The sequence below is a fragment of the Conger conger genome, chromosome 11 (genome assembly GCF_963514075.1).
Source record: "Conger conger chromosome 11, fConCon1.1, whole genome shotgun sequence".
NCBI classification, from domain to species: domain Eukaryota; kingdom Metazoa; phylum Chordata; class Actinopteri; order Anguilliformes; family Congridae; genus Conger; species Conger conger.
This window is the reverse complement of record NC_083770.1, coordinates 3221962-3240579: the sequence shown is the minus strand read 5'-3', so window position 1 is coordinate 3240579 and position 18618 is coordinate 3221962. Positions and strand designations below refer to the sequence as shown.

At 44.4% G+C, this 18618-nt stretch overlaps 1 protein-coding gene across 4 annotated transcripts in view; it reads left to right on the top strand.

Moving 5' to 3' along the window:
* Window positions 1-18618, top strand: part of lifra (LIF receptor subunit alpha a) — a 41118-nt gene that overhangs the window by 14996 nt on the left and 7504 nt on the right. For all 4 annotated transcript variants that reach the window (XM_061260277.1, XM_061260273.1, XM_061260274.1 and 1 more), the window contains 13 exons: window positions 6504-6660; window positions 7035-7183; window positions 7746-7899; window positions 8259-8540; window positions 9922-10051; window positions 11821-11987; window positions 12317-12462; window positions 14157-14310; window positions 15394-15458; window positions 16397-16616; window positions 17175-17348; window positions 17603-17704; window positions 18315-18464. In XM_061260277.1, the coding sequence (XP_061116261.1) occupies window positions 6594-6660; window positions 7035-7183; window positions 7746-7899; window positions 8259-8540; window positions 9922-10051; window positions 11821-11987; window positions 12317-12462; window positions 14157-14310; window positions 15394-15458; window positions 16397-16616; window positions 17175-17348; window positions 17603-17704; window positions 18315-18464 (1960 nt within the window). In that variant the 5' untranslated portion in view covers window positions 6504-6593. The remainder of the gene's footprint in view (window positions 1-6503; window positions 6661-7034; window positions 7184-7745; window positions 7900-8258; window positions 8541-9921; window positions 10052-11820; window positions 11988-12316; window positions 12463-14156; window positions 14311-15393; window positions 15459-16396; window positions 16617-17174; window positions 17349-17602; window positions 17705-18314; window positions 18465-18618) is intronic.

Sequence of the window (18618 nt, the reverse complement as noted above, 5' to 3'; positions counted from 1 at the left end):
GAAATAGACAAATGGAGAAACTTTAAGTAAGCACTGGGTATTCTATCGATGTTTCTCTGAGTTAGCACGTTTTTGGAATTATAAACTATTATGGGTTTGGTTCACTGGATCCTCACCGTGAAAAGGACACTGACGTTGCCCTGATCTGTGTAGCTTGTGGATTCCCAAAATTCCGAGAAGGTGTTTTTCCGCCCCAAAAACAAAAAAATGAATGAATACTAAAAATCTCAAATACGGGCCAGCTTAAGGGGTTAAATACTTTTCTAGTACCTTCATTAGTGCAAATGGATAATCCTATTGAACAGAACTAACAAGGGCAAATTTGAAAGGACAGCTCGTTACCTAATTTACCTTCGCACCTCACTTCTAAATCACCCATGCCACAGCAAACTAACTGCCCCTGTCAAACTATAAAACTAAAATGGGTAGCTTATAAGCAGGGCATGGGCTAAATCTAAAAATGGACACAATAGTATACTATATTGCCACATGACACAGGAATAGTGAGGTTGAAATTGATCAGCTTGCAAGCAAAATTAGATTTCTAGTCAAATTAAGACTGGCACACAAGGCTTCTATCACCAGGATGAATCCAGGCACTAAGTCCACTAAATGGCCACCAGATGGAAGTTTGAGCTTTTCACCAGTTAACGTGTAACACAATTTTCTGGTTTCGTATACACATTCATTTACAGTTCCAGATACATATCAAATAACGCCTACACAACGCTAACGAGCTAATCGCCACTGTCACTGTCACTGTTTTTATTTTTATTTTTATATATATATATTTGGATATTCTGACTCACCCCAGCTTGGATGACTTTACATTGTTGCTTTGTTTTCCATTTTTCCACCTTATCTATTGGCTGGATATTTTCAGAAGTAATTCTCGTAATGTGTCTTGCTCAGCACCCCACCAGGGATTTGAACCTGTAGCCTCTGAGATACAAGCCTGTTCTAATCGACCGCCTGACTTTGTGTGCCGTAAGCAGATACAGAATATAGGCCTAGTGCTCTGTATGCATGTCATGGGTTTGCCAGTCTCCAGTCTTGTTTTGCTGCCGCTCTAGTAGCAGAAGTGTACAGGGCAATGTTCCCTCTGCTCCAGTGCAGTCAAACAGAAGCTGAAGACTTCTCTGATAACAAACATTCCAGAAGAGACATGCTCAGATGCTTCACCTGTATGAATGGTTTTTATTTTTAAGTTGTACATTGTGTACCTTCAGCCACATAGTCCCAATTTCCTTCAGTTGAGTGGTTTGATTCATGACTTTATTGTTTTACTTCAAGTAAAGGAAAAGGATATTATCGGGGGCAGAGGTTAAAGGGCATGCAAGATGGTAAATAAAAGAATGAACGGAACTGACTTCATGGCCCCACAACACACTTCATGCAGCCTGTTTGCCAATCCGCCCTCATCCATTACTGTGCTCACACTGAGGTAAAGTCAACCTGACTGCAGCGCTCTGTTTATGCTGCGCTCTGTTACTGCTGCAGTGCTCTGTTACTGCTGCAGGGCTCTGTTACTGCAGTGCTCTGTTACTGCTGCAGGGCTCTGTTACTGCTGCGCTCTGTTACTGCTGCTGCGCTCTGTTACTGCTGCAGTGCTCTGTTACTGCTGCAGTGCTCTGTTACTGCTGCAGCGCTCTGTTACTGCTGCAGTGCTCTGTTACTGCTGCTGCGCTCTGTTACTGCTGCAGTGCTCTGTTACTGCTGCACTCTGTTTATGCAGTGCTCTGTTACTGCTGCAGTGCTCTGTTACTGCTGCACTCTGTTTATGCAGTGCTCTGTTACTGCTGCAGTGCTCTGTTTCTGCTGCAGCGCTCTGTTACTGCTGCAGCGCTCTATTACTGCTGCAGCGCTCTGTTTATGCTGCGCTCTGTTACTGCTGCAGGGCTCTGTTACTGCTGCAGCGCTCTGTTTATGCTGCAGCGCTCTATTACTGCTGCAGCGCTCTGTTTATGCTGCGCTCTGTTACTGCTGCAGCGCTCTGTTACTGCTGCAGCGCTCTGTTACTGCTGCAGTGCTCTGTTACTGCTGCAGTGCTCTGTTACTGCTGCAGGGCTCTGTTACTGCTGCAGGGCTCTGTTACTGCAGTGCTCTGTTACTGCTGCAGTGCTCTGTTACTGCTGCAGTGCTCTGTTACTGCTGCAGGGCTCTGTTACTGCTGCAGGGCTCTGTTACTGCTGCAGGGCTCTGTTTATGCTGCGCTCTGTTACTGCTGCAGCGCTCTGTTACTGCTGCAGCGCTCTGTTTATGCAGTGCTCTGTTACTGCTGCAGGGCTCTGTTACTGCTGCAGTGCTCTGTTTATGCTGCGCTCTGTTACTGCTGCAGTGCTCTGTTACTGCTGCGCTCTGTTACTGCTGCAGTGCTCTGTTTATGCAGTGCTCTGTTACTGCTGCAGTGCTCTGTTTATGCTGCGCTCTGTTACTGCTGCAGTGCTCTGTTTATGCAGTGCTCTGTTACTGCTGCAGTGCTCTGTTTATGCAGTGATCTGTTACTGCTGCAGTGCTCTGTTTATGCAGTGCTCTGTTACTGCTGCAGTGCTCTGTGACTGCGGTGCTCTGTGACTGCAGCACTGTTAATTAATATTATTTAACCATTAATAGTATAATAAAAGGAAAGATCCCAATGTCATTCAAACCACCTTAAAAATGCATTGTCAGGCCCAAGATTGAAATTTAACTTCAGTTTAAAATATAAAAGATTAAAACAAAGTTAGAATACGTTTCTGCTTTTAATACATTTGTTTTAAAATGAGAATCGTGCAGTTCACTTCGTGCTGCGTGCAGGCGATCACAACTGCATGCTTAATCATTGGTAAGGTGGCGGATGCAGCTAATCTGCGGTCCCCTTGCGTGTGACCGGGAGGAGAGTACGCAGCTGTAACCCGAGGAAACCTGGTCCACTTACACCCACCCTGACGACACAGTGTTGGGACAAACGGGGTTCTAAGCTAGCATTTTTTCCAAGAAGCAATCAAGCTTTAGGTGTGCACTGTTGTATCCCAATCTGTATATGTGCCCTTAAATGATTCCTCCAGTCACCGTGCACACCGTGTCAGAGCTCTGTAGAGCCCTGTAGAACCCTGTAGAGCCCTGTAGAGCCCTGTAGAACCCTGTAGAGCCCTGTAGAGCCCTGTAGAGCCCTGTGGAGCCCTGTAGAACCCTGTAGAGCCCTGCAGAGCCCTGCAGAGCCCTGCAGAGCCCTGTAGAACCCTGTAGAACCCTGTAGAGCCCTGTAGAGCCCTGTGGAGCCCTGTAGAGCCCTGTAGAGCCCTGTAGAGCCCTGTAGAGCCCTGTAGAGCCCTGTAGAACCCTGTAGAACCCTGTAGAGCTCTGTAGAGCCCTGTAGAGCCCTGTAGAACCCTGTAGAACCCTGTAGAGCCCTGTAGAGCCCTGTAGAACCCTGTAGAGCCCTGTGACTGCTGGCCAGGTCTGCTCTGTGCTGAGTGGATGTCCTGACCGAAGTGTTTGGGGTCCCTGCAAACCCCCGATGTGATTTTTCCTAACTACATCTTTGCGAGTGAAGAGTTAAAGAAGGCCTCCCCCTCATCGCTTCCAAGCAGGGCTCTCCCTGACAGTTTCCTGTAAAACCTCCCGGTTGGCCGCAGAGCGAGGCTCTGAGGTTTTCGTCTTGACTTCTCCACTCTTCCCCTCCCTGCGCCACACGCCCTAAAAGCCGGAGCGGCACAGCAACGCTACGCTGGCTGTGGCTGTGACATCGTCATCGTCTCTTAGCAGGGTGTGTTTTCATCTCCTGCAGTTTATTCAGTTCTGTTATACGCTCTTCTTCACACGCTATGACTCTGAGAGGACATCGCTCCACTGAAACATACCGTGATTCTGTGCCGTGAACGTATGCCTACAGCGTGTGCTGTTCTTATGGGGTGCTGTTCAGTGCATGCTGGAAAACCCCAATCCTGTTGCCCGCAACTCCTTTCAAACCCGCTCTCTCCTCTCCCTCCCTTTCTCCTCTCCCTCCCTCCCTTTCTTTGCTTGAATTGGTCCAAAGACAACAATCCAGTTCTACCCAAGGTAGAGAAGAGGGCTGCTGTTTGTTTTCAGAAGTGAAGCTTGCCCTTTTCCACCACCATCTGTTTCATTAGACGGTTTTATGGGGGAGGACCCCTTCCGCCCCAGCACTTGGAGCAGAGCACGCTGCAGAGATGCGGGTCGCTGACCTCTCAATCACTTTCGCTTTTTCCTGTAAAATTTGTCCTTTCAGGAAGCCAAAGTCCTTAAACAGGAAAAGATAATGCATGCACTGCGAATGAAACGTCACAAGGTTACCATGCAAAATATGGCAACTGCAATGATAGCATGCCCAGCACACACCAACGGCTCTTACAAATCATGCTAATTCACAGTAAAACCCTACTGCCTCTGTTATAGATAACTAAGCTGGAACACTTTCGGTTAAGAACACTCATTGAATAATTTATGAAATATGTTTTGTGTGCCTTCCACATTTCCCACCACTAGACAGGGCTGCACAGGCTTTCTGTAATGCTAGGCCTTAGTTCTCCCTGCTGAATTTCCTCAGTGGAACATACAGTATTTGTGTTTTAATCTCTTAGTCATTTGACACGTTAATGATTAATGATGTCAGATATTTGAATTGTATTTGCTTTGTAAGGATTTTCTTAAGTTGTGAAATATGTGCAGGCAGTTATCTGTCCGTTCACATTTTTAGTTATTAGCCTGAATAATCTCAAGATATAATTTCTTGTGTGCGTTTACCATCCCTGTTAAATGACATAAATGACTGCTTTGGATGTGTATTTGGTCAGACTGCCAAAAGGCTTCATTTCTGACTAATAATGAACTTGTAGGCCTTTCGTTTCCAGAGAAACGCTTTATCTCCCTCCTTCCCCCGCATTCTGTTCAGCAGCCAGGGAGAACATTTTTATTTTTTGTGGCGTGGTTGGTCGCCAGGTTGTTTTTCCTGTCCGTAAAGTGCAGGACGGGACATGCACAGTGGGGCAAAGCAGGAAGGCCTGGGACGGTTGCCAAGAACGCCTCCTTAACTTTCGGTTTCCCAACGGGAACCTTTTTCTTTACGAGATAAAGCTGGAGCTGGCTCGACTGCAGCAGGCATGACTTCACCTGGAACCCCACGACGAGCATTCCTGCATTCAACCGCCCTGTTCATGGGGTTCACAAGGCTTCTCACGTCTTGTTTTAGTGTTTTAGTCTTAAATTATTATAAACTCAATTGAAAACTTTTTTTTTTTGATAAATAAGACAAAAAGATGAGCAGAGCCAATGAGCAGAATCAGTTTGACCAACCCTGTAGTCTTAACATTCTGTATATTACCCTTTTCCTAAGGGTAAAAAATGACCCGCCTTCACTAAACCCCTAAAATATAGCAGCTTAATTAAATTTTAAATAATATATTTTGTATGAAGAAACAACCTGTCACTCATAACAAACTTTGTCATCAAATTTCAAGTTGCAATAAGATCACAGTGTTAAACATAGTGGCGGGTGTCATTGACAAGGATTAAAACAATATATTCTATTTGAGAGAAAAAAAATATTAATTACCACACAGCATTTGTTGAGACAGGAATTTTTGCAGCGTTTAAAGAAAGAAAGAACACACAAAGTAACAAACAAGTGTATAAGTTCAAATCCATAAAGGCATCGTAATAGATAAAGGGTAAATTAAACTATCATCGTGGTATCTTGTGATTCTTTTGAATCTCTTGAATCTGCTCATGAGTGCTGCGTTTTAAAACCAGAAGGAAGTCTGTTTGAAAACTTCTAATAGTCTGTTGAAAAGGGCTGTATGTGGCCACTGATGTAGTGTACTGTTTAGGACTTCAATAGCAGTTATTCAGGGCTTACCACCCTAGAAAAGCGTTTTTTTTCCCCCCTCTGTTGAGCTCACTCCGATTTCCCTCTCACGCACAAGTGAGCCAGTGCAGATGCATAAGGCTGTCCTTCCCTGCTGTTGGTTTTTGTGACACCATGGCCTTTTTTTAGCACAGGTTTGTTTTTTTTACAGCGAGGATAGTTTGTGGAGCCGGTTTTCAGACATGCCAAAACCTGGCCCTGGGTTGAGCAATGGTAGCCCTCACTGAACCTGAATGCCCAATTCATAACAAATGCATTTCACTCACATTGTTTTTTCCCTTGCCCAAAAACCATGCAGAAAATATTTTATATATTATTCTATTTCCAAACATTTACCAGTATATTAAATGAAATATGTGGCGGGAAAAAAAATCACATTCGAGGCACAGTCTAAAAGAATAGATATGGATGCTACTTGTTTAGTGTTAGAACCTTTACAAACTGCTTAAAATGGGGTAGGCCTAATGCGGCATACAAGTACGTACTTGGGAATGTTTCTCTCAAATGTTGTACAAATAAATATCTTGTTTTATTGAAAATTGTTGAAATTTAAAATTTGAAAGCATTAGACTTAGGGGATGCGTGTGATGGGGGATGCGGGGTGATGACTTATGTCCTCTCATCGTGTGGCTTTCAGAAAAAGCAGCTCAAGTTGCCGGCGATGTTGGGCGTGCTGTCGCCGTGAGCCACGTCTGTGCAGTGCTGCCCCCTGCAGGATCTCGGCAGAATGAACAGCCTGTTCTGGTGGGCCTTGCTTGTGGCCCTGCGCTTCAGTGTAAGCCTGGGCCAAGATGGTAAGCCGGCAGCAAAGCTAAGCTAAATATGATATGAAATGCACACCTTAACTGCACACATTAGCCTCTACTACACACATGCAGGAAAGTTGTCATTGTAACAGTGTTTGAGAAAAAATAGTTGTGTGACATAAATTTTAGCTTATTGTGCGCAAGAGGCGACAAAGATAGAAATGCGCTAAACCGCTGAAACATGTTTGTGCTTGAGTACCACGTGCCTATTAGCATATTAATACCACTGCCAGTTAGTCTGCTGAAACTTCATGCTGGGAAATGTTGACGTATGCGCGTGTGTGTGCGTGTGTGTGCGTGTGTGTGCGTGTGTGTGTGCGTGTGTGTGTGCGTGTGTGCGTGCGTGCGTGTGTGTTCCACAGGTGTTCCACCTCCAGTACCACAGGGGGTGAGAGTGGAGGCAGATTTTGGCTCACAGGTCCTGTCCATTTCATGGGAAAAGGACCCCACTTCCCCCATGCTGTATGATGTCCAGGTCCTCCGCACTGAACTGATGGAAGTTGTATATAACGTACGTGTCTGTTCTTGCCCCATAGAGGTTTGATCATTTGAGCAATGTCCTGACAGCAAGTACATGAAGAAGGCAGTTTGAAATAAACGGAGTATCCACATAACAGAGAATCCATTATTATAACTGATATTTGGCAAAAAAATGTAAATGTTGTGCCTGAGAGGAAACACTGGCAAACATCAGTTACGTCAGTTACGTCAGTTACGTCAGTTACGTCAGTTACGTCAGTTACGTCAGTTACGTCAGTTACGTCAGTTACGTCAGTTTACTTATATATATACTTTTCCCACTTCCTTAGGCCCTATACTATATTTTAGCAAAATACTTATATTTATATATACTTATATTTTATATTTCAACTTTCAACTTTTTTCTTTTTTTTTTTTGTCATTTAGCAGATACTTTTAATCCAAAGCGACTTCCAAGTCCATAGGTTCTTCAGCAAGTTAAAAACATCCATAAATAGCAAATGATGCATGGACAGCTGTTCTAACCAAAGAGCAATAGTGAAGTGCAGTTGTTGTTAAATATTGAACACGTTGAGGTGTGTGCTGTTTTGCAGGAGACGATAGAGATGAGAGCAGATTTCCCCGGGAAGGTTTACCGCGTGAACTGGACCTCCTCCGTACCCCTGGAGTGCACCTCCCACTCCGTGCGGCTCCGCTCCCAACACCAGCAGCTCACCAGCGAGTGGAGCCCCCTAGAGACCGTTCTAGGCATGTATTGTCCCCCGGTCACTCTGCTGTTCACCAAAGACGAGTTTATGAGTGTTCAGGAGTGTTGTCAACAAAGAGTGCCTTGTCGAAATTGCGGGTTGCGCTACCTTGTAGCCATGGGAAATGCTTTTCATAATTTCTTTTCCCTCTGGTTGGCATTGTCCTTTTAAGGGTTTGGTTTTTTCTCCCCACTGGCGATTTTTTTTTTTTGCGCATTACGTGTACACATCTGGGGTTCAGGCCTGGTATTACCCCCTTTCCCCCGTCTGTTACTGTAAAATGTCCGTGTGACAGTCTTCCGTGAAAAGCACAGTGCAAATAATAAAATAAAAATGACATTGAGTTTTTCCTCTCTCCAGGGATGGACATACCTATCAACAGCAATGCCAAAATGTACCCCCAGGACAAAGTGGTCCCCGTGGGCAGCAACATGACGTTCTGCTGCATCATGAAGGAGGGGAATACGTCCGGGAGATTCCTGTACAAAAGCAGCCACCTGCCGAGCGTCCGGCTGAGCAGGCGGAGCTACGCCTGCACAGTGACCAATCAGCGGCCCTCCATCCCCTCGGGGACCAATGTGCTGTGCGTGGATGAGGAGCAGGGCCTGCGCGCAGGCTCCGGCGCCGTGGTGTTCGTGGGCTGTGAGTGCCGTCCCAGCATCCCTCTCTCTCCGCCACGCAGTACCTGCAGAAATCGTGCGCCCCCGGGATAGGTTATTCTCACAAAATGATTGCTCTGGGGAAACTCCTCTTGTATGGAAGTCAGAAAAGCAATTTCATATAAATAGAAAGTCACCGGGCATTCTTATAGAAATAGAAATCATTCCGTGCAGTGTACACTAGGGGGGACAAATCATCAGTTTTTGTAAACGGTTACCAACCCATTTATTTTAACCGTGTAACCGATGCTGTTCTTTGATAACTATAATACTGTAGCAGTCAGTTCCCTGTGTAATACTGTAGCAGTCAGTTCCCTGTGTAATACTGTAGCAGTCAGTTCCCTGTGTAATACTGTAGCAGTCAGTTCCCTGTGTAATACTGTAGCAGTCAGTTCCCTGTGTAATACTGTAGCAGTCAGTTCCCTGTGTAATACTGTAGCAGTCAGTTCCCTGTGTAATACTGTAGCAGTCAGTTCCCTGTGTAATACTGTAGCAGTCAGTTCCCTGTGTAATACTGTAGCAGTCAGTTCCCTGTGTAATACTGTAGCAGTCAGTTCCCTGTGTAATACTGTAGCAGTCAGTTCCCTGTGTAATACTGTAGCAGTCAGTTCCCTGTGTAATACTGTAGCAGTCAGTTCCCTGTGTAATACTGTAGCAGTCAGTTCCCTGTGTAATACTGTAGCAGTCAGTTCCCTGTGTAATACTGTAGCAGTCAGTTCCCTGTGGTGTTTGCGTTTTAAACCCCCTGAAATGGCCAGCTTTTTTGCTAGAAATACTGTAGCATGTAGATTGCTAGTTTAGAATGTAAGCCACAATAATACACCTGGTAGTGAACGCGTTTAATCGTTTAACCGTTCTCACTGCTAGTATACACTCAGTGACCACTTCATTAGGTAGACTTGTACGCCGGGATGTTAATGCAAATCAGCCAATCATTACAGCAGTGGTATGCAGAAGAGCATCTCTGAATACAGAAAGCATCAAACCTCTAAATGGATAGGCTACAGCAGCATAAACTATGGAAAAATGTCAGTGTGTACAGCTACTGTTGCTAAGCCAATGTGGTAACATTTTAAGCCCAGACCTAAAACGGAAGATTTCACTGCTCCAGAAACGGCATATTGTATGAAGCTCTAAAACTTTGCCAGTTGCATCTGTCAGCTTACCCTCGCTTATCTGGTAAATGTATTTTCACTTGTTGTCCGTAGGTGTGTGTGTGTGTGCGAGTGACTGTGTGTGTGTGTGTGTGTGACGTACACAGACTGTATGGTGTATGAAATACAAGCCTGCCACTTTCTCAAGAGCTTACCTTTTGAGCGTTTCCAGCAATGTCGTGGGTAAGACTTTGTGATGTGACCCTGCAGTTCCTCCTGGTGACGAGAGCTTGGTGTGTGAGACCAGAGACCTGGTGTCCGTGGAGTGTGAGTGGAGCACCGGGCGGGACACGCACCTGAAGGGGGTGTCCCGCCAGACATACTACACCCTCAACGGAAGGTACGCTTTCCGCAAATACATGCCAGATAGTCCTCCTCTTCCTCCCCACTGCACCACCAAAGTTCAGGAGGGCCCAGCATGCTTCCAGTGTTGTTAAATATAAATAAGAAAGCCTATATCGTCATTATGATCTTGCTGATCAAAATAAAGTAGTTTCTGAGAGGAGCAGGGTGACATGTTTTTGGAAGGTCTTATATCAGGAAGTCTCCCTGCTCATGCTGGTGTGCTGGAGGATAGGTTTTTGTGGTGGTCACGATTTTACGGCTGCAACGATTAGCCAACGTCGTCTGTGACGTCGACCATGTCATTTTAGTCGATTCGGATATTCATATGTGTCGTATTGTTTTGAACATGGTGGCAAACCCAGCTGAGAGTGCGGGAGAGGGTTCATCCAAAGAACCGGAGCATTCAAAGTGTGGGAATTTTTTAAGCAAAAACCCAATAATATGATACTTTGCACGCTGTGCAAACAGGAAACGGCAGATCACAGCAGCATGACGAACACCTTAAAGGAAAGGATCTGGGGGGTTGTAGGTTGCTAGGTTATCTAGCTTGCTATTGTTATGTATATGTAGCTCTGAAACGTGGTCAACATTGCTATTCTCAGACATGCCATTGAATGAGCTGTATTTAATTACAGAGTGATGATTGCGTGATTTTAGTGAAATTAACCAGAAACACACGCATGTCTTAAATCTAGCTAGAGCTCTCGTATTAATGTAAATACAGCCATGATAATTGTTGGAATTGTTATAACACCACAGTTACTCTAACGTTACAAAGCCATATTTCCACTGCCGAGTTCTGACGGCTCCAGCCACTTAACGTTATGCATACCGGTAGCAATCTTAGGCTACTGTGTAACTTCCATTAATGGCATCAGCAAACGAGCGTTTTGTAAGACAAACAAAAAGCAACATCAGCAGCTGTTATAATTCTCGATGTAAATATGGATATCCCGTTTCAAAAGCAATCTTAAAAAAATCTAGTCTCAATGGACCAGTGGTACGGTTAGTTTAATAACGTCACTGATTTTACTTACGCTATGTGCCGTCTTTGCAGTGGTACTGGCAGACTAGTGCGCAATTAATGAGTCACATTCGAAATATAAATGACTAAATACATATGTTTATTCAACAAATTAGAATTTCAATGTTTCCATGTCCAAGTCCAACGTTTTCCACCCTAATAAACACGTAGCCTAAGGACAAGCGACACAAATACAAGCATCCAAGTAATCTGTCATCATAGTGCAGCTCCTCCATCAGATAAGCTTGTTCATTTTTTTCAGCATGCAACTACAGGCAGAGATAAATTGTATATAATGAAAAAGAATGTCATAGTAACTGGTGGGTGTTATTTTATTTCAAGAGAATAAAGTAGCTATAATGAGTCAATACATTAAAAGCAGTGAGACATCATACTTGTAAAACATGTGAATACATTTTGAAATGTTCAACTGCTGATTGAATCAGGTGCCCCCCCCCCCACCCCCAACCCCAAAGTAAATTAATCATTTAGATCGTAATCAGAAAAATAATCGACAGATTAATCAATAACAAAATAATCGTTACTTGCAGCCCTGCAAGGTTTCCAGGGTTCACCCCAAATCCCATAAAGAAGCTTTTTGCCTTCGGATAACCATGCTTGCCATTCTAAATAGGTTATGACAGTGTTTTGCCATTGCAGTCTCAACCATATCATTAGTAGTGTTACAGTCTATAGTAGAGGTAGCAAAAGCCTCATCCTCTTCCTTGCCTACTTTTCAGGAACTGCACAGATGCCAATAAACGAGCCTTTGGTGGTAAGAAGGTCAGTAGGCTGCAATGCCAACTGAGTGTGACCTTGGAGCAGGGGGATAGAAACTGGACCCTAGTAGCCAAAAACCCCCTTGGTACAATCCAGCTCACTGACACGGCAGACCTGAATCACAGAGGTGAGTTCTTACAGAGGTTTTTTTTTTTTTTTTTTTTTTTTTACGTATGAATTTGTTGTAACTATGGCATTGTTCATTGAGATATGAAATTGAAATGAACAACAGCAGTACAAAAGTGCAGGACATACTTCCCTTAAAAATAAAAGTAAGTCTACAACCAGGACATAACATTTCAGTATGTGGCTACAATTTTCTGAGCATGTGGGATTTCTGTTTGGATTCACACTCTTCAGGGAACTAAAAAGAATAGGAATAATAGTATTAATGCGCATTCAGTAGTGTAAGCTGGGTTTGGAGCCGGCTCTTCAGTGCGTGCGTGTGCTCCACAGTGCGGCCCCGTGCTCCGCTGGGGGTGACAGGCGAGGTGCGCAGCCGGAACGCCAGCCTGCGCTGGCGCTGGGGAACGCGCGGGTACGCCACGCTGCCCCTGGAGTGCCAGGTGCTGGTGAACAGCAGCGAGGAGGGTTCACGCACGGTGAGTGTGCCTCAACACATCCCTCCAGACGCAGAACTCTGCACAGCGTGAGAGAGTGAGTTCACCGCACTGCAGGCCTGGCTCAAATATGCGATCGTTTTGGATTCTGATACTTTTCCGTGCTTGATTGATCTTGCCTGGTGTCAATTGAGCCAACCAAGAGGGCGAGAAGGTTGGGTGTTCATAGATCAGTAAAGTGTAGAAAAGTATTTTAATCCAAAATGGTTTCATATTGCACCCAGGTCTGCAGTATGGTGAACCACAGTAGCACCGATGGGGTGCTTGGAATCATCGTGACACAGCTTGCATATTCGTGCCAAGTCTGTTTATTGATCCGTGTTTGTCACAAGCTCATTTCCAGTCAGCAGTATCTGAATATAGTCCAGATGTTTTTGAGCAAAGCCGTCAGTTTCTCCCACAGTGGCTATCCTTCTCCCCAAGCGACTAAAGTAAAGTGCTGAGGTCATGATGACTGCGTTCATGCTGCACAGTGACACAGCTCTTTTATGGCTCAGGTATTTCCTGTTATTATGCCTCTGCGTCGGCGATGGCCGTGGCCGGCAGCATTGTGTTTTTGGGTTGTCCGTCTGTCCGTCCTTCCAATTCTTGTGAACACGATATCTCAGCAACACCTTGAGGAAATTTCTTCAAATTTGGCACAAACGTCCACTTGGACTCAACGATGAACTGATTAGGTCAGGGTCGCTGTGACCTCACAAAAGACGTTTTTGGCCATTGCTCAAGAATTTGTGTGCTAATTATGACAAAATTTCACACAAATGGTGAGTAGGATAAAATTATGAAGTGATGACATTTTATATCCAAAAGGTCAAAGGTCTACTTCACTGTGACATGACAATGCTTTGCTTACCACTTTAGCTAAGCAAATGATCTTGGGTTATTCAGTTTGTTGATTGGTAATATTTTAGAGTTAGTATCAATCACTTTTTGTTTGAATGTTGTTGGTTTGACAGAAAAAAATTATGGCCCAAATCAAATAAGTTCATACAATGTTGTTTAAACATGCAATTTTATTAAAGAATTTAAATAATCAAATATTTTTCTTGGTCTTATATTTCGACTACTCTGCCTCAATTGAAACGGCACGTGAATTATTTTATGAAATGAAATGTATAAACATAAATCTTCCTTCTAACATGCTTAATTGAGAACTTTGCATTATATTAAAATTACACAAGGCACTGATCTTAACGCCTGTTGCTAAAGAGTAGCCTGCAAGGAAAGTTCCGCTGTTGGCTATGTTACAGGTTTGGCCCATTGGTTAACTATTTAATTTCCACAAATGGGTTTATTATGTAACTTTCAGAGTTTAGTGTTCCAAACTACCTTAATTCCCGATGTGTTTGCTGTTCATATAAGTGCGGGATGTGACTTTTTTTCTTTCTTTTTTTTACCTTTGTGTGGGTAAAGAACTAGACTAGTTGGCCGATTGTTCAGGGAGCCATGCTTTTCCAGACATGTCTCTGGGGCTGTTAAGGGCTGATCTGTTTCCTGGCAATCGTAAATCATTTTTTTTGCATACTCTCATGGGAAAGAATTTACTTCATACATTACATGGGGAACCGGCCCTTTCCGTGTTTATGCAATGTTGCATTTCTGCTATTCTGTGAAATGGCTGACGTAAGGTGCAGTGCCTGGACCATTAGTTCTGCTCTTCTTGCTCTGCTGTGTAGTTTGAGTCCTCTGGCCGAGGCCTGACGCAGGCCGTGGTGCAGGGCCTGCAGCCTGACCTGGTGTATGCTGCTCGAGTCCGCTGCCGGCTGCGTGGAGCGCTCTGGAAGTGGGGCGATTGGAGCTCGGATTATACCCTCAAGACCCAGGAGGAGTGTAAGTGACTTTCACCTGTGATCTTCAACGGTAAATGGTTGGCATTTATATAGCACCTTTATCCAAAGCGCTGTACAAATTATGCTTCTCATTCAGCCGTTCGTACACACACTCACACACCAACGGCGATTGGTTGCCATGCAAGGCACCAACCAGCTCGTCAGGAGCATTTGGGGGGTTTGGTGTCTTGCTCTGGGACACTTCAGCATACCCCTAAGAGGAAAGAAAAAATTGAATAGAAGGTGGAGCCAGGCTGAAATAGTGATTGAAATGTGTCTTTAAGGTGCAATATCAGAAATATATGATTAAAATGTTCTTAAAGGTATAATAGGTTTAGGACTCTTAACGGTCAAGAGAGGAATTACAGCAACAAACACCACAACGCTGTTTATCCCACCCCGTCTCTGTGAATGCACGTTGAAACCCCCCCTCGCCATTGGCAATTTGAACCAATTTTCAACCAAGAGCTTGAATTATTGTACAGCTATATATGTTTTGGTACAGTGTCTGTTTGTCAACTGCATATTTTGAAACCAGAATGTAAGGACTATAAACACAGAAGGTGAGTTAACATGTCAGTGAGCGTTTTTCCAATGATAGGAAGGGATTTACAATGGTCTTGTAACAATGTTTTAACACAATCTTTTAATCCTACCTCCTACCTATTGTACCTTTAACTGAACATTTGAATGCTGATGATTCTTGGTAACTGAAAGCAATGGATATGCAGAACAAAACAGTTCCAAAACAAAAGCCTACTGTACAGGATTTAGGATTAATTAAGGATTAATCGTGTTTGTTAAAGTAGAAAATGTAGTGAAATGTAAACCTGCAGCATGCGTGGTGGAAGTGCACGGAGCAGGTCATCCCTCTCCAGGCACACGCTCAGGTCCTCCTTATTCCTGGAGGTGGCCGTCGGTCTGTTACCGAGGGCTGCAGTGCTGTGTGCTCCTATACAAGCTGTGGATGTGTTCAAATTGAATTTAAGATCTTGTGAGATAGCCACACACGTTCTGACTTGGTGACTGTACGCGGTTACAGTTGTACAGTACAATAAGTGTGTTTTATCTGACTTATCTCCAGGTGCTGATGCTCTGGACATATGGGCGTGGATGGACACAAACCAAACTGGGTACATCAAGTGGAAAGTGAGGGCACTTCATTACATTTCATTACTTCTCCAGTGTGTGAAGAGCAGGGGTGCACAACAAGGGCCCAACCGTTTCAGGATTTTGCGCCGACTTCTGGTGTTCATGATCTAATTGACTCAATCATATCTTATCTGATCTTATCTATGTGTATGAGTACTGGCTACAGCTGCAAGTGTGTCCTGATGATTTTACTGTGCTCAAGTACAGGCTTGAACCAGGGTCATTTATAGAGCTGTCAGCAAATTAAAAACAAGGCAATTGGTTGGAACAAAAACCAGTACCCCTGAGCACCCCTGGTGTAGAGGTAGTTAAGGTGTGCCTTAAAGGTGAAGCTCCTACCTGAATGCCTCAGTCTTGCTGTCCCCCAACAGTATGTTGATTGCTTTCTGCTACTCCACTTAATATGAAATGTGTTTTTCTGTACTTGTCTAAAAGGGCATCTAATTGGAGAAATTAATAAAAACATAGTTGTGGTCTATTGTCATACATTTGTTGGGTTACATTTTACATTTTAGATTATACATCTAAATACAGATAATAATTTTTTTTTGCATTAGATATTGCGCTAATAGGTCTAGAATTCACTTATTTTTAGCGAGATCAAGGTTATGCAGTCAGTTACTGTTACAGACTAAATAATAACATGTTATGAACATTTTACAGTGTTTTTTTAAGCAATTCTTAAGGTAGCTCACACCATGTGAAATATGAGACCTTCAAATTAATTCATAAAATGAATGAATGCAACGTTGTAATACCTCTGGAATGTTGAGTTTTTGTGACTGTTCGATAAATCAGGTGCTTGTTTTGGCAGAGTTTTCGTTCTCTTCGCCCTCCAAGTACATTCTGCCTTACTCCTCTCTGTGACGTGCTCCATTCCTCACTGAGAGGCATGACTTAAGACTGAAAACCGCACTGTGCTGTCTGTCCCTCAGCCCCTACCAAAGCGGCAGAGCCACGGGCAGATCTTGGGTTACCAGGTGACTTACGGCAGACCAGGCCAGGAGGACTGGCAGACGCTCTCACTCCCGCCAACCAATCACAGCGCCGGCCTCCAGCTCGGCCTCGACGGCGATTACATCATCACGGTCACAGCCCGAAACTCTGCGGGCGACTCGCCTCCCGCCAGCATCACCGTCCCAAAATTCGGAGCGGGTACGAAAGGGGGGAAGGGCGGTGAGATGATGGAGTGACAATGAGAAGTGAAACATATCATTTATGGGGTGACTTTCAGGAAGTGCAAAACCTTTTAGCACACACAAAATACAGCCAATTATTGGTGCAAAACAAATATGACCATTAAAGGCTCTTAAGAGGCCATTTCTAAGAGGAACAGGATTTGCAGAATAAGGAGATTATATCTTGCTTAAGTCGAGTGTGCATTTACATTATTACATTACATTACATTACATTATTGGCATTTGGCAGACGCTCTTATCCAGAGTGACGTACAGTTGATTAAACTAAGCAGGAGACAATCCTCCCCTGGAGCAATGCAGGGTTAAGGGCCTTGCTCAAGGGCTCAACAGCTGTGCGGATCTTATTGTGGCTACACCGGGATTAGAACCACCGACCTTGCCTGTCCCAGTCATATACCTTAACCACTACGCTACAGGCCGCCATTTAAGACATTCTATATCGGTGAACATTCCCCCTAATTTACTGTGACAGGAAAGCAGTTCTCCTTTGAAAATGCCGGCTCTGTTTTAACAGAAAAAGTGCACACCCCCTACAAGGTGTATGGCAGCGATGGAGGGTTTGACTTGTCCTGGGCTGCTGATGTCAACACCACCTGCGGCTACGTGGTGGAATGGCACCGCACCGGCAAACTGGACTGCAACTGGGAGAAGGAGCCTGACGGAAATACTAGTGCCAGGATCGAGTCAGGTGAGTCTAAAATACTGTTACAATGGAAGAAAGCTGGTCTTTTTCTCTCCGAATGCGTCTGTAGTTCCAAATTGTACTTGCTTTGAATGCTCGCGTGTGGGTTTGCCTATGGTTGTTATTGACACTCTAGCACCTTACTGCATTTGATGTTCTCTGATAAATTGCAAATGCAGTAAGTTAGGTATTTATTTATTGTGTGTAAGAGAGATATCTGACTTTAAAGTTTTTGTGATCTTTGCTTTTGTTGTTCACAGAGAGCTTTGAGGCTGGAGTTCAGTACAGCTTCTCAATCTACGCCTGCACCCCGGGAGCTCCAGAGCTGCTGGGGAGGAGAGTGGGATATGTGAAGGAGCTGGGTGAGGCTCTCCTCCACTTTTTCAGTGTACTTTTAATGGACTCTTTTCTCTTTTTCTACTGACTTTTTTTTCTTTTTGCGCTGGCTCTTCCCCATTGTGTGCCGACTATTATCTCTGTTGTGTACTGACTCTCTGTACTGACTCTTCCCCGCTGTGTGCTGACTCTTCTCTCACGTGTACTGACTCTTCTCTCTCGTGTACTGACTCTTCTCTCTCGTGTACTGACTCTTCTCTCTCGTGTACTGACACTTCTCTCTCGTGTACTGACTCTTCTCTCTCGTGTGCTGACCCTTCTCTCTTGTGTACTGACTCTTCCCCACTGTGTACTGACTCTTCTCTCTTGTGTACTGACTCTCTGCACTGAATACTCCCTACTGTGCTGACCCTTCTCTCTTGTGTACTGACTCTTCACCACTGTGTACTGACTCTTCTCTCTTGTGTACTGACTCTTCTCTCACGTGTACTGACACTTCTCTCTCATGTACTGACTCTTCTCTCATGTAGTGACTTTTCTCTCGCGTGTACTGACACCTCTCTTGTGTACTGACTCTTCTCTCTCGTGTACTGACTCTTCTCTCTCGTGTACTGACTCTTCTCTCCTGCTTTGTAGCCCCTGCCCAGCACGTCAGTCGGCTGACTGTACAGCAGTATGGTTCCGACGCTCTGCTTAGTTGGGATGAGATTCCCTTGGAGAAACGGAGGGGGTTCATCTGTGGATATACCATCTACATATCCAATGGGTCCCACCTTGTTCCAATAGGTAATGTCTGCTAAACCCATGTTACATTCACCCAAACACTTCTTGGTAGTTGTTAAATGGCTGTCATAATAACATAATGCAAGTGATGGCTATGAGTACAGACAGAGCAAGTTGTATCACAGTCTCCTGTAATTGTCATGACATACGGGACTGA